This window comes from Gossypium raimondii, chromosome 11, assembly GCF_025698545.1.
Source record: "Gossypium raimondii isolate GPD5lz chromosome 11, ASM2569854v1, whole genome shotgun sequence".
Lineage (NCBI taxonomy): Eukaryota > Viridiplantae > Streptophyta > Magnoliopsida > Malvales > Malvaceae > Gossypium > Gossypium raimondii.
The window spans coordinates 52,102,131-52,119,117 of record NC_068575.1 but is presented as its reverse complement, the minus strand read 5'-3'; the positions used below and the strand labels follow the sequence as shown (position 1 = coordinate 52,119,117).

The 16,987-nt window shown below is 32.7% G+C and overlaps 1 protein-coding gene across 1 annotated transcript; it reads right to left on the bottom strand.

The window, feature by feature from the left end:
• Positions 1 to 12,244: 12,244 nt before the first annotated feature.
• LOC105803090 (adenylate isopentenyltransferase 3, chloroplastic) lies at positions 12,245 to 13,531 on the bottom strand. The gene is given in 2 exon segments (XM_052623306.1): positions 12,245 to 13,436; positions 13,439 to 13,531. Coding segments are annotated over 2 exon segments (963 nt in total). The 5' UTR covers positions 13,527 to 13,531; the 3' UTR covers positions 12,245 to 12,561.
• Positions 13,532 to 16,987: the final 3,456 nt, after the last annotated feature.

Below are 16,987 nucleotides of genomic sequence, written 5' to 3'. Positions count from 1 at the left end.
ATTTGGAAGTCAGAATCAATATATCCGAAAAAAGTAAGATATCCTCTAGAATACATAAGCATATAATCTCTCATTCTCTGTAAATACTTAAGTATATGTTTAATTACTTGTCAGTGTCTTGGTCTTGGATTCGCCTGATATCGACTCACCAACCCCAACTACAAAACAGATATCTGGGCGTGTGTATAGCATAGCATACATGAGACTTCCTACTACCGAAGCATAAGGAACCTTTCTTATGTTCATGCTTTCTTCTGATATTAAATGATAATTTTACAAAGAGAGGTGAAATCCCGAAACGGAAGGTTGATTTCCCTTCTTCGAATTGTTTATTGAATAACGCTCCAATATCTTGTCTATGTATAAATCTTGAGATAATTCTTTCACTTTATTCTTTCGATCCCTTGAGATTCAAATGCCTAGGATAAAACTAGCTTATCCCAAGTCCTTCATGCTAAATTATTGGTTAACCTTAGTTTAACTGACAACAATGTCCTTACATCATTTCTAATTAGTAGAATGTCATTGATGTATAGAACGAGAAAAATCACCTTTCTATCCCCTAAACGTTTATAAATGCAAGGTTCATCAATGTTTTGCTTAAATTCAAAAGTCTTGATCGCTTGATCAAATATTTGATTCTATGAGCGAGATGCTTACTTGAGTCCATATATGCTCGTTTCTTTTAGGTTTATATCCGGTGATTGAATTGAGCATGACAACCAGAGAAAATGTTTCTTCGTAATCGATGTCTTCTTTTATCGTATAACCATTTATTACAAGTCTGGTCTTATAAGTTCACTTTTGCATCCGCATTTCTTTTGCTCTTTTAGATCCACTTACACCCTATGGGTTTTATCCCTTCTAGTAAGTCTGCAAGTTCTCACACCAAGTTGTAGTCCATAGAATCCATTTTAGCTTTCTTAGTTATTTCCCAGACCTTGGAATCAAAACTCTGCATCGTTTCATCATACGTGAGCAAGTCATCATCTTTCTATTTAGTAGATTTAATGTTAAAAACACTTCCGCTGAATTGGAAGAACTCAGGCCTATGAGAGACCCTCCCACTGCGACTAAGCACCCTATGTTGTTGATAATTTGCAGTCTATTATTAAGAGTTGGTTCTGGAATTATTTTCGTAAGGCTTTGTATATTTCCCAAAATTTCCTTGAGTACCTTTTTACTACGAGGTTTAAAGTTATTCATGTAACTTTCTTTAAGAAAAGTAGCATGAGTTGACATAATTATAGTTTGCTCTTTCGGGTTATAAAACAAATCGTCCTCTGTTCTCTTTGGATATCCTACAAACATGGACAATTTTATCTGTGAGTCTAACTTCCTCTTATTTTTATCCAATACATGGGTCGGGTATCCTCAACTTCTTAAATGATTAAGATTTGGCTTTCTGCCATACCACAATTCATATAGAGTTTTCGATGGTGCCTTAGTTGGCACATCATTCAAAATATTGCAAGCCTTTTGTACCACATATACCCAAAAAGAGATTGGCAGCTTCAAATAACTTAATATCAAACATACCATGTATAGCCACATTTGATTCATTCTCTCTACCACACCATTCAATTGCGGACTGCCCGACGCGGTCAACTGGGATAGAATACCATTCTCTATAAGGCACCCTAACGACATACCATTACAAAAGCATCTGCTCAGTTCTCGTCCAATGATTTTGTCATAAGTGTGTTACCCTCATAGGATATCTTTAATCTTGTTGGGATAATAGTCGCTCTCCCAATATCCTATTTTATCTCATGGTAATCATTACATCTTTCTTTATGAAAAGTCAATTACTATTAAATAGTAATCAAGTCATTCATCACAAAGACAAACACCCTGTGGCCACGTTTACTTTTCATCAATCATATAATACCAATGAGAGGATATCATCTCAAGCTATGAATTCCATTATTGTGAATGACGCTACGTACTGCAGAAGTCGAACACCCAACGCACCAACTTTCAGTTCCTTGTCTATTTGAATTTAGGCTTTTACTTACATCAAAGTGTATGAGTCACGCATACATAGTCCATCATCCACTTAGGATTTAGGTATGTCACACTATGAATGTCACAAGTGAATAAATCCATGCATGGATTCAGGATCTATTCTTCTTGGTTCTAGTCCGATGTACTGTCAGTCTAGTTAGTCACATCTATGTCTTTATTGTTGGAAAATCGGGTTTTGAAAACGCAGCAGAAAATAGATTTGATGAAAAATTAGGCATTTAAATTTTTTTTCTAAAAACAAGAACTTGATTATGATATCTAAAGTAATAAACACTTAATCAAAATTGTAAATTTTCTATTCGTCTAGGATGAACGCTTTTATCGAGTAGTTTTCTCCGCTATCATCAAGCTTACTTCTGCCAAGCGTGGGCTCGCTTCAAATTAGAAAATTTTCCATAAAATTACCAGTGTGGAAATTTCACAATTTCTTTATACTTCTAGGCCAAGTTGTAAATAAGAACAATATCTCTAAAAAATTTTTGAAACAATTTATTTGGAGAATTTTCTCTATACAACTTTCTCTTGAATTCAAGCGTGTGAAAAATAATGACACATAGCTCTCCTTATATGGGGAGAGTTTAGATTGTTCAACTATGATTAAACTTAATTACTTTAATATTAAATTAATATAATACTTATCAAGATAAATATTAGATTAAATTTAATATTAAATCTATTAAATTAATAGAATATTTATCTACAAGATAAATATTAAATTAATTCTAATATTAAGATAATCACTTTAATATTAAATTAATAAAATGCTATCTAGATAAGTATTAAATTAAATTTAAGTATTTTATTAATTTAATATTAAGTCTTATTAAAATAATATTATTTTTGTAATAGTTAATCTGAAATGAAGTTATCTAGTAGAGTCCTAGCAGGAGTGTAATTCTTCCACTGCTCAACCACCAAAGAATCACTGCCGTCGATCATCCGTCGGCCATCGGAATGTCACTGTCGCTACTGCTAGCACCATCGTGTCCGATGGTGCCATCACAGGTGTGACACCCTTACGGCATCCCGAGCCAGTTCGGCTATTGTCAGTTTGGTCCGGGTCAATGACGGCCTGACAAATCTGATCCAACCATTGATTAGACCATCAGCCCGATTCAACCAGTTTTTGGGTCTCGATCTCTGTTTTGGGTTCTTAGGCCCAATTTTTTTTATCTCAGATCCAATTTTCAAGTTCAAGTTCAATTACCCATTGGTCCAATTGTCTGAATTAAAAATTAATTTCTAAAAATATCATATTTATTTTAATTAATTTGATTAATTTAATTTTGCTTGATCAAAATTAATTTTTCCAAAAATCACTAAGATTTTCCAAAGTTAATTTTTCAAGATAATTTTTTAATCAAATTCTCTAGTTGAACAATTCTCACGACTGCCCAATTTAATTCCACATCGTTTAAATCGACTCAATTAAATTATTTCCAATGTTATAGAATTTTTTTGATTCAAATGCAGTCCAATTGAACTTTTTTTGAGCTAGCAGAGGGACTAATCAGACATACAATTAGGCTCGACTAATTACAATTATGTCTAGAAGCATTGTTCTGATAATTCACAATTTACTTAATAATGGAGTCAATCCACAAGAAGTATCAGGAGTGAAAACTCCTTATTGTATATGTTGATACCATTTTTTGATGAAAACGGGGTCGACTTGGGTTTTGAAAAATGAAACAAAAACGGGAGTCGCCACCAATCCTTTTTTGATAAGGTGTGATCGGATCACCTTGAAAAGTGGTTGTTTTTAATAAACGATTTAATTTTACTAAAACAACGATTTTGGTCCACGAAATTCAGAAAAACGGGTTCGGGAGTCGGTTACGCACGAGGAAGGATTAGCACCCTCGATACGCCCAAAATTGGTACCTAGTTGATTACTTAATGTCTTAGTGTCGAAAAACTGAAAACTTTAAAGAAATTTAAAATACGATCCTTAAAAAAAACTCAAATAGCATAGATTAAAATTCAAATGGATATTTAACAATTTGGTTAAACGAGAAATCGGAACCCAACACCTTAGGGCACGTTCCTCGAATTTCCAAACGCAAAACATTGCCTCATTTTATAATTTTTGAAAGGATATTTAGCCGTTTGGTTGAACGAGAAAAATCGACACCCAGCACCTTAGGGCATGTTATCTCGAATCTCCAAACGCAAAACATTGCCATATTTTGAGATTTTTGAAAAGGATATTAAGCCATTTGGTTGAACGAGAAATCGCAACCTAGCACCTTAGGGTACGTTCCTCGAATTTCCAAACGCAGAACATTACCTTATTTTGAAATTTTTGAAAAAGATATTAAGCCGTTTGGTTGAACGAGAAAGATCGACACCCAGCACCTTAGGGCATGTTTCTCGAATTTCCAAACGCTAAATATTGCATCAATTAGAAATATTTTCCCCTTTTTTGAAATATGATATTTATATGCATGATGGAATAATAAACATGATAATATGAATAATAAAAAAATGAACAAAAACGAATAATAAGATAAATCAATCATGCATATACCATAGCAAATAAATAAATAAATAAACTAAAGCATAAAATGGGCATATAAATAAATACATAAACAAACATAAAAGGAAAATAGGTGAAAATTATAAAACGAAAAGTATGTACATAAAAGGGACTATATATGTATGTATATACATAAAATTATAAAAATATGAAAAATATATATGTTATAAAATATAAGTATCTACATGTATATGTATATAGATTATAAAATGCTAAAATGTAAAAATATAAGTATGTACATTATAAAAACACGTGTATGTACATAAATATAAAAAAACTAAGATATAACAATGTGCATACTTATACAAATTTAAAAATATGTGCATACATATATCATAAAAACTTGTTCACACCTATATATACTTGAGATTGTAAATAATAATAATAAATATGTACAATAGTTTTAACAATAATATATAATAAAAAAAGCACATATTAAAGTAATGTATACACACATATATAAGGTAAATGAAAATATAAACAAAACAGAAATTAATAAATAAAGAAAAATAAAATAAAAAATAAAAAAACGGAGGGGATTAAATCGAAATCAGGGATAAATTTAAAGGCCCAAATCATAAAATGAAAAAAATGTAATTAAAACACGCTACAAAAGGATGAGGACCAAACGTGCAATATTCCACGTCACTCAAACGGTGCTGTTCCAGCGGAATCCAAGCGCACGGTCTAAGGACCAAATCGAAACAACAGAAAAATTTAAGGCCAAAATTGAAAATATGCGAAAAACTGCATTGAAAACACTACAAAATCAGGGGGACCAATTGCGCAAATAATCCAAGAGGCAAAAACACGCGGATCCTCCCCTCGGGTCGGGTCACCGCGAGGGTCAGAGACCAAAACGACGCCGTTTTTGGTCTCTGAACCCTAAGCCCAAACGGCGTCGTTTTATAGGGTTATTTAAACCCAATTTTTTTCAAAAATTCATTTCAGCCACCGAAAGAAAAAAAATTTGAAAAAGTCCTCCCTCTTCCTCTCAAGCACCCGACCTTTTGGGGTTCCAGGCCTTCGCCGCACCGCCTCCACGGCCGGTGATCGGAGATGCGCGAAGTGGGCTTTTCAGCCCTCTCCTTTCGGCTTCCCTGAAGGCTTGGCCTTCTTCACCACGCATTCAAGAGGGGAAAGAAAGGAAAAGAAATCCCTCCCCGCGCGTTCGACTACGACGACGGCGAAGATGGACACCGACGCCGGCCTTCGAAGCGAACAGGTACCCCTTTTGTTGTTTTTTGTGTTTAAAAGGAACAGTATAACAGATAATGAAAATAAAATAAAATATAAACAATAAAAATAAAGAACAACTAAAGAAGGGACACAAGAACAGAAAATGAACTTGAATCAACCTTTTCAATTTTTCTTTTTTGATCTCGTTTTCATTCGGTCTCTTTTTTTTTAAATACAAATTTTGGTGGCTTTTATAGCCAAATAAACAGATAATCCAAAAAAATCTATTCTATTCCCTATTTTATTTTTATCATTTCATCCAATATTACTCGTTATTCTTCTTTGTTGTTCTCCTTTTTGATTTGTTTGCAGGGTTAGGCAAGGTCAACGGAGGTGACCTTGCCATTTCGGTGCAAAGGGGAGGCAGACCTCGGGACGAAGCACCTCGGGTGGCCCGAAAAAGGGGGGAACGGCGCGAGAGGGGAGGGAACCCTAGGGTTCCCTGGTTCTTGCTTGATTTTTGGGCTCCAATGGGCCGTCTAGGTTTTTTAGAATTTGGGCCGTTTTAGGCCTGTTGTACATGGGTCATTTAATTTTGGGCCCGGGAATAAATTGAGTCCTACAGTATACTTTTTACAAAAGTAATTCATCCAACTACTTAGTCCAATGACCTCGTCATGTGTGTGTTACCCTCATATGATATCATTGATTCTTTTGAGTTAAATATGTTCACTCAATAGTCAATACAATCTTGTTTTATCTCACTGTCACTATTGTGTCTTCCTAATAATTATTATGATCACTGTGAACAAATGACTGTGATAAATTGCTTGTTCGAAAACAAGTAACCCGTGGTCAAGTTCCATATTTATCAATCCACGCAATGCCAATTAGAGGATATCGTTAACTCTTTAATCGAGCTATGAATTCCATTGTTGCTAGTAAAGTCATGTCATACACAAGTCATGCACCCAACATACTTAGAGCATAAGCCTCCACTTATATCAAAGCACATGAGTTACATTCGCATGGTCAGTGAGCAACTCAGGATTTAGGTAAATCACACCATGAACGTCACAAGTGAATTAATTCACAAACGGATTCAGAATTAATTCATCTTGGGTCTAGTCCAATGTATCATTCTTCCAATGAATACATCTATGTCTCTACTCGTGGAGTCAACTACTCCATAGTCAAAATTAGTCATCTCCCCAATTGTAATTGTAGATGACATAATAATCCTTCTAAGTATTTGAATCTAATTCTCATTTTGATTCTTTTACGGGATTACAGACTCATTTAGATTATCTACTGAAGTAAGTTGTCTTTTTCGCAATGCAAACGTTCTTACAGTGCCACTTATCATTAGTTTGAACTTAGATAGTCAATGAAATAATATTTTCTTGTCACAATTTTGGTATGCATGCAAAACATAAAAGACAGAAACGCAAAAGAAATAATAGTGATATGTGAAATTAACTTTATTTATTTATTTATTTATTTATCTATTCATCATTCAAATACATAGAAAACAATTACATATTACTACAATATAGACAAATTTCCCAACATCTATCTTTTGAGAGTCATTCGCTCTAATGCCCAAGATAAAACATCTCTCCAATTAGACTCGATAGACGACATATTAGTCTTTCAATCGGTTTGCTCATTTCCAATTAGACTAAGGACATGTTTAGGTTCGTTTACTAATACAAGTTGTCTTTTTGTATTACGATTCAACCATGTAATACCACTTAATATTAGTTAAACATTAGACAATTAGTGAGCAACACTTGTTTCCATTTTGCTTTGCATGCAAAAACCATGTGAGGACAATATACAAAGTATTAATGTAACTCATGAATAGTTTTATTAACCAATCTGTTCGAAAAATACAAGTATACTTAGACGAAAACACTACACTTAGAGCACTAGATCCAACAAGATGTGGTTGTTAACTCTCTATTCATCATACTATGAACTCTTAAGGTCACTTAACTATTAGTAAATTAACACTTTGGTCACTCAATTTCAAAAGAATTACAAGTTGGTCACTAAACTATTCCAAAATTTTTAGTGTTATAAAAACCTCATTCACAGTTGTATTCCAATCATTTCATCATTGTCCAGCCTCCTCCTCTTACAAAGGCACACATAGAAGCTTTTTTCCTCTTTCAAGTTTATGGTTTAATTTACCTTTAAAAAAACTTTATGGTTTAATTTTCTTTGAAATGGTTTGATCAAACTTCATTAATTAAAATTCAAAGCCTTAATGAAAAAGCTTTATGATATTTGTCCATCGTTATCAAATGGTCGCCTAACTTTGATATGTTCCTCTTCTCAGCAAGACTTTCTCCTTGATCTTTTGGATTGAGCCTTCGTTGCTTGAAACTCTCTAACTAACTCTTGACTGAATCAAGTATGTTTGAGTCTCCATTTTTTTTATATATTTATTCTCTTTTCTTTGATTTTATTTTGTTCCTTTTGCTTCTGTAAGTCGTGTTTGGGGCATGGTGAAACAAGAGATTTTCTTCCTTTTTATTTATTTTTTGGTTGCTTTGATTATGGTTGTGGTGATATTTGGTTGTTCATTCAGGGTAAGGGCGTGTGAAAAGCTTGATTGTGGATTTTCTTGGATTATGGTTTTGATATCGAAGGGGAAATGGTGAGTGGGTTAGAAAGAAACGTTGATGAGTTGGTTGGGTTAGAGGTGAGACATTGAATTGATAGTGGCTTGGCTAAGGTTCGAGGCTTGGGTTGTTGATAGTTTTTGGATTATCGAGTTAAGGAGTAATGGTGCAAAGATTGAGTGACTAAAGGGTAAACATGTAAACCTTCTAATGGTTTAATGACCAACTTGTAACTTTTTTAAATTGACCAAATTCTAAATTTTATTCATCCCCACATCTGACGTTCATTGCCAAGCTAACGGGCCATTGATTAACTTGTAAGTTTTTGAAATTGAGTAATCAAAATATAAATTTATCAATAATTAAATTGGGTAAGCCACAAATTATAAATTACAAATTATTGAAAAGTAAAAGCGAAAAATTATCAGTTATAACTTTACAAATTTTAAATTGGGTAAGCCACAAATTTGCCACTTTTAGGATGAGAACCCATAATACAATCATTTCATTCAAATGCCAAAACTATCCCTTGTTTTTTCCGCTAAGTTATGATTTTAATTGCAGAAATTAAAATGTTTTACCATGACATTTACTGTGAAAAACAGTTTTTTTTTTTTTTTTAATCTGGAAAACTGTTGAAACAGCAATCCTAAATAAAGTCTTGTTGAACTCAATGAAACATTTTCATGAAGAAATCTAGAACATTCCTATAATTATAATTTTCCATGAAAATGGAAGTTTATGATTATTGAGTCAAACTATTTTTTTTGTGTGTGTGTGCATGCACTTGAGAATCAGAAGGTTACACAGAAAGAGTGATTCAGAAATCATTCCAAAGGGCAAAACAACATGCATGCCTGCAGGAAAAAGCATTCATTAGAGGTTATTGATTATGGGATTCGATACCCAAAGGTTACCATCATATCCAAGAAGAGAATATTTTTGACATCTTATCGACGACGACAACAACCCCTCTCCGAATGAAATTTACGGAGAGTGGTGATGGATGGATTGAATGAAAATAATATTATTATTCCTGGCTTGGCTTTTGATTCCAGTTTCCGGAAAACCAGAATAAGTGGCTTACAGTTTGGTTTAAACGCGTTTTTTTGTTAGCTAGTCGGTTTCATGTTGCTCCATAATTCAATTCCATGTCCCTCAACCTTTTTGTCTGCTTTTTAATAATCCACTTCCGGACCAAATTTTCGGACCACTTGCCAACTTTGCATGTACCCTCTAAAGCATCTGTCTGCACAATATATTGTATATCAATACATGTGTCGTTTAATGTAATTTTCAAGTTTCTTCTCACTGGGGTCAACAATCAGGAGAGGAGGGGCAGCCATCCTCTTGGCCCAAATTTTATTTTCAGTCCTTTTCAAATATTAATAATTCAATTCAATTTTTTAAATTAATTAATTATTTTTGATCCCTTTTAAAAGTAATTTAATTTCTTTGTAAATAACTTTCACCTTTCAAAATATTGGATGGATTACAATTTTTGGATCGTCCAAATTCATAAATACATTTTTTTAAAAATAATTGATCATAAAATATGTTCTATTTTTTAAGTAAAGATAGAATCCTCAACAACATAATTAAGGGACAAAGTGAATAACCACCACGCTAAACCTACCAGTCCCTCAACAAATTTATGTAACAAGTAAGAATATTGAAGGGAAAAAAAAGGAAAGAAAAAAGTTGGTATCATCCTTTTAAAATTTTATGCTAAAAGGAAGTGTTCATTTTTATTTTATTTTTGTTTGTTTTTGGCTATCTTTGTAGGTCATGAGCACTTTTTCTTTAAAAAAAAGGAAAAAGAGAGCCTGTTTATGCCTTTGTGATATAAATCTATATAAATTTGCTGGAATCTAGTATATATGTGACTAATTCTTTTAGAAAAAAAGTATATATGTGACAAATGGGACCAACAACTTGTTGTTTGTACATACTTGGTTCTCCTTACCATTTTTATAATATAAGTAGAAGAAAACAATCATATATTGAGAATCTAACTTAATTGGATTTAAAAAAAAAAACATATTTGTATTCCCTTATATATGAATTTAAACGATATAGTATGATTTTTTAAATATATAAGATAAAATAAATTACACATATTAATATTTGAATGATATAAAAAATAAAAAAAATTCAAGAGTCAAATAACTTTCAAATGATTCTTTTGTTTCATGGATAAATTAAAATAAAAATAAAAATAAAGTAGCCTTAATTAAAAAAATCAAAGCTAAAAGTTAGCGACTTTTTGAAGAATGATTTAAAAAATAAATCTTTTGAAAACTGACCAATGACCATTTATGTGATTTCTTTTTTCATTGAGGTATAAACTGGACCAAGCATTGATTGTTAGTGGCGAATATCAATATCCAGCCATTATACTAAACACAATTTATAATCTCTCGTCTTCCTCGATCGCCTCTCATGCATCTTTCTTTTTAAGAACATATTTTCTGTGTTTTTGTTTTGACAAGTGGCTATCAGAATCTTGAGCTGCTGGCAGCTACTCATGGTTTTCTAAATTTTCACGACACGGTTTAATGTGGGATCGTATTATAAAAAATAAGTTTTTTAATCATGTTGTTAACTTACTACACTCAAATGCGTTTCGTAAGTTTAGGGTTTGTTTGTTTGGTATAAAAAGCATATGGAAAATGATTTTTAATAAACGTATTGATTTAACAATATATAAAAAATCTTACCTTTGATAAATTTATTTAGAATTGCTTTTAAAACTTTTTTACTGAAACAAACACAATACTAATGAAGTTTGATTATTAATTAAATTAATAAACAACATTGGTTTGAAATGATTTTTTTGACAATATAAAAATAAAATATAAATTTGTCACCATACTATTAGTATACTTTGAACATATGGTTAATTCGCTATACAACTTTTATTTTATTGAATTTTATCACTAAACTTTGTATTTTACCTAATTTTGATTTTTAATTAAATTTATCATTTATGCCTTGTTTGATTAAATGTTGAAATTTTCAAATGGATTAATATTTTCAACAACTTAATTTTTAAACACGCTTGATAACCCATAATAAAAACTATAAGATAAGATTTTTTCCATAAAAGATTCAATTATTTCATTTAAGATTATATTGCCCTTTATAAAATAATTTAATTATAATTTTAAATAATACACCAAACAAAATTTATTACTTAAATTCAATATTTAATTTTTCAGTTTTTTTCAATACACCAAACATAGCCTTAAAATTGATTTTGATGATTTAAAATAACTTTTAACAAAAATATTATTTGAAATATTTTGTTTTAATAGTTAACTATAAGTTAATTAATAGTATATTATATTAATTAATTGTTAATATAATATTTTAAGCAATAAATTAAAATATAAATATTTTATTCAATTTATTTTAAATTAAAATTGAATGGTAAAAGACAAAATTTAATCAAATAATAATAAAGGGCAAAATTCAGAATAAAGTTAAAATATAATGATGAATTTATTTTAGCTCAAAAGTATAATGAAAAATATGGCAAATTTCTGCTTTCAGACAAAATTGTAATATAACCAGAAAAATATCCAAATACAAATTTTATACCAAACAAACATTCCCTTAAACTCACATTCGTATGTACAAAAGAGTACATTTTATAGCAATGCAGGAAAGGGCCCAACAGGCTGAATTGGGTAGTGACACAAACAGTCCAACTTCCAAGCACCGGCTTTTAAGTTGTTTTCCAACTGTACGGCCACTAATAATACAGTGCAGGGCATTAGACATGGCAGGTTTTTTGGGCTGCTGCTGGGCGGTGTTTCTGAACAAGTTATTTTCAATTATTTGCTTTCTAGAAGAATAATAATAATAATTAAAAGTCATTAACATGTGTTTAGAAGGAAATAGGGATATAAAACAAACAAATGAAATGGGTCCCTACCCCCAAAAATTGCATTACAACTTACAATCCCGGAAACCAGTTAAAACAGTTGCATCATGTCAACTGATAAGACACCAAAAAGGAGAAGAAAAAAAATGCTTTCATATCATTAAATGGCAGGGGCCATGAAATTTGAGCATCTCTTTTTTCTTCCCAAAAAGTGAGTTCCATTAAGTAGCATATCTCAAATACTTTAAAACATCGGAATGTATCAATTTACTAGTTATTGTCTGTCAGATATGATTTTACAGCATGATACCACAAGGCAGTGAAGGTACTCTAAGGTTGGGTTTAGTGACCAGGGTCTGAGGGCTGAAATTATATAGAAATTCCGCCACTATCTCCGTACTAGGACCTGCTACAAGCTTTTCCCACGCCTCATCTGCATCCTTACCACGCCTGCGGAAAACCTCCGTGGCATCCACCATGTGTATCTTCCAGTTCTTCTTGTTCCTCAACCGGTCAATCTTCTCCAATTGCCGACAAGCTAATTTGCAGGTATTCCTTTTGATTTCTTGTATTGCTTCTTGCAGCAGTTTACCACGTTGTTGTTTGTCCAAATATGGTTCGGCTCTGAAGTAGCGGTCGAATTCAGGGACTCCAATGGCTTTCCTAATCCCCACTGCGTAGTTGGCATTGGCGTCGAAGAAACTCCTTACCTCATCGATCATCCCCATTTCCACCATCTTATCTACTCGCTCCGATACGTACTGATGGAGCACCGGCATTGCTACATCTACACATAGGAAACAACATTCGTACCTAGATCGGAACCGAAAGTCCTCATCGTCTACTAAGGCCTCGATGTATGAATTCGAGCCCCCGGCTATGATCGGAACCTGGCTGCGGGACAAAATCGAATCCATGGCATGTGAAGCCATGTCAACAAAATCCGTTGCCGTGAAATCTGTGTAGGGACTTATTACACCTAACATATGGTGTGGAATCCCACACCGTTCCTCCTCAGGGATCTTGTTGGTCGCTATGTCGAGTCCGGCATGTACTTGTATTTTATCCGAATTTATTATTTCGGCTGGGAGCCGGGTAGCAAGGTCGACGGAAAGCCGGGACTTGCCGGTTCCAGTCGCTCCCATTAGGATCACAACCTTCTCTTTTCTAGCCTTGGCCTAAAGAAATTGGATTTGAGCACCCCAGAAGGTATGTCTAGTAAAGACATTGTTTGCTTGCACAAAGACAAGGAAACTATCATGATTGGTACCTGTTAAGAAACAGCAACATTTTAAGTAAAAAATAGTTGAAAACTAATCTTTTCATTCCATTTGAATGACAATAAATGAAACAAGCAAATAATTCTTTTTGGGAAACCTTACCTTATGGTTTATGCAGCAGCAAACTGAGATCCAATAAGACGGTCCAAAGAGTGATATACTAATTAAAAATCAGAGAATTTTATATGTGAAGAAAGTAGTAAGTTGAGAGAACTACACGAGTGACAACAAAGGTGGAGCGAAGTTATTTATAGGCAATGGGCAATGTGCCAAAGGGGTCAACTTGCAGTCTACTTTTCTGATCCATCACTCTAGTAGTCAAAGAAAAAGTAGTTTTATGATATGCCTTCTAAACTTCAATTGCTTTATATACACATATATATATATTAAGATCTGTTTGTATTTATATTAGAAGTGTTGGATTGGACCCTCCAATAACATGGAAAGGCACAGTAGTGTTTATAAAAAAAAAACAATGGTGAAATGGGTTTCTTTTGGTGATTTGATATTTCTATATATGGTTATAGTACTAGCAAATTGCAGAAAAAAATATGATTTTTAAGTAGGCTTTTTTGTCCTATGGTGACCATATTAGCTGCCTTTCCACGCCTGCTACTGCAGATTGCAGAAGATAGATATTAAAAAGGGAAAAATCTCACCGAAAATTAAAATCTTTGCAGATTACTTTCCTAGCCTTAATCCTTATCGTCCTTTGCACTTTATCAAGTTTGTTAATAAAAGGTATAATACTTGAGATTTAATTTCCAAGAAAACGAAAATGTATGAAATTTTCAACCTTAACCTAGGCTCCAAAGAAAACCGTTATCTGTATTGCAATTTACATAAGTCAAATGGGGGATGTGTACTTACAACCTCAAAGTTGACCGGGATTTCCTGCAGAAAAAAACAAAATTAAAAAAAAAAAAGGAACTTTAATAGATTCTTACAGTGACAAGGGAATGTTAAAGGGTGGACTGTAGCTGTACTCTATTGCAAATGGCGCTTTCCCTTGGCTAACACATGATTCCCTCATCCAAGTGGTAATGGTTAAGAAGTGAGGTCACTTTTCTGCACGGCTGATGCGAAATCCCCCCCGGGGGGGGGGGGGTCTCAATGCTGTCAAAATCGAATCCTTATTAAAGAAAAAAAAGGAAGAAGAAGAAGGTGGCATTGAGTTTGTAAACCATTTGTAAAAAGATAGCTGTCAGTGGTGGAATGGTGAGAGAAAGACGTCAATCTGATGACAAATTACGCAAGTAATCAATCATCTGATAATTATTAACGTATCTGTCCACGATTGCATTCCTTCCCTTATTTTTGAGCCAACAGAAGGGTATCAAAGTTTTTTCTTTTCTTTTTTTTTTTTGAGAATGGAGGGTTGGGATTCAGAAATGGAAAGTGTAAGGTTTATCATAAAGAATCTCCATGATCGGACTCCCCAACAACAACATGGTTGCCTTAATAAGTCAATGAGGTGTGACATTTATATATTTTTAACAATGATTTGCCCCTTTTTGATCATGGAAATTAATGAGAAAAAATAAGTAAGAATCATGTGCTGTTCTTAGTCGATATGCTTTAACTATGTCATTTGACTGTTAATTAATAAAACTGATGATTTTACCAAGAATCTTCTACCCCCCCCCCCCCACTCATCTTTTATAGAACAAGTTTAAAAAAAGAAAAGAAATGAGCAGAAGAAAGCAGCTGTGAATGATTGATATCTAACACATACATGCTTAGATTCTAAAGTAAATAAGAAAACCCAATTAGAATAGGGATGGATGTGAAAGGATGGGACTATTTAATTTTGTTGTATTGCATATCAATAATTCAGATTGTGCAAGAAAGTCTTCCCCCCACGTACTTGTTGGGCAAAATCAAGTGATGGATCGCTCTAACCTAATTTTAAGATTTGATTTCATCGGTTTTAGGTTGTAGGTGGTCGACAGTCGACACCCAAGATGAACATATGTTTATGTACTTTGTACAATTCTGTTGAGCAAAGTCCGATAACCACTATGTCTCGCTGCTCGCAACACTTCCAACTTCGCCTAACTCACTATTCTTAATACTACAAACCCAACATTTCGTCGAGGACTGAACATTCAGGTTTTTTTCCATCAGTTTAACCAACAACCTCTAACATTAATTCAACGACTTAAAGTTTAATTGACGGATCTGATCATTTATTGTTTATTGTTTATATATTATAAAATATATTAAAATTATTATTTAAAATAAATAAAGGGTTAACTCAATAATAAATTTTAATAATTGATAAACCTTTCACTTAATCATCTTAATTGAAATCATAATCGATTAAATCCTCTATTGATCTAACGGTTAGGTATAGCCCAATTTGAGTTGCACTAATTACATTATTATTAGAACTTTATTACCATGTAATTCATTAATAAAATCGACTTAAACTGATATTAATTTAATAACTACATGACCTTAAATTCTAATCATTTTGCAATTTAAGATTCCAATCGTATTTGACCTTATTGAATTGTTTATTCTTCACACGGGTACATGTTTTTTTGTTAGCTTTAATTTGAAAATAATTTTATTTATTTATAAGTGCTTTTTAAATTTGGGTAAACTACACTCATGGTCACTTTTGTTTACCTTAGGTTACGTTTTAGTCACTTATGTTTGAAATGTTACGTTTTAGTCATTTACGTTATCATGTTGTAACATTTTAGTCACTGAGCCATTAATCGTCGTTAATGGTGTAATGGTAAGCTGACGTGGCATGTTAAATCATCATTTCAAACAAAATTTTAGGTTAAATTATACAATTGATCCCCTTATTTTTTTCGTTTTAAGTAATTTAATTTTTTTTCTTTTATGTTCTTTAAACTTTCCTCTTCTTTTTTCATTCTTTTTTGTTTCTCCCTCTGTTTTTAGACATTTCCCATTTCTTTTAACATATTAGGAAGTCGAATTGGCAATGAAAAAGAAGTAGTAAATCGTCTGTCATCATTTGCCTATAACCAAAACCCATAAACCCATACCATGCTTCTTTCTTCACTACCAATTCGACTTCCTGGTATGTTAAAAGAAATAAAGAAGGTAGAAAAACAGAGAGAGAAGCAGAAGAGAATGGGAAAAAAAAAAGAAAAAAAGAAAGAAAGAAAGTTAAAAGAACATAAAAGAATTAAATTGCTCAAAACGAATAATTATGGGGACCAATTGTATAATTTAACCTAAAGTTTTTATTTGAAATGATGATTTAACGTGCCACATCAGCTTACCATTACACCATTAATGACAATTAACGGCTCAGTGACTAAAATGTTACAACACGATAACGTAAGTGACTAAAACGTAACATTTCAAACATAAGTGACTGAAATGCAGCCTAAGGTAAACAAAAGTGACCATGGGTGTAGTTTACCCTTTAAATTTATGTATTTATTGGATTATTATTTTG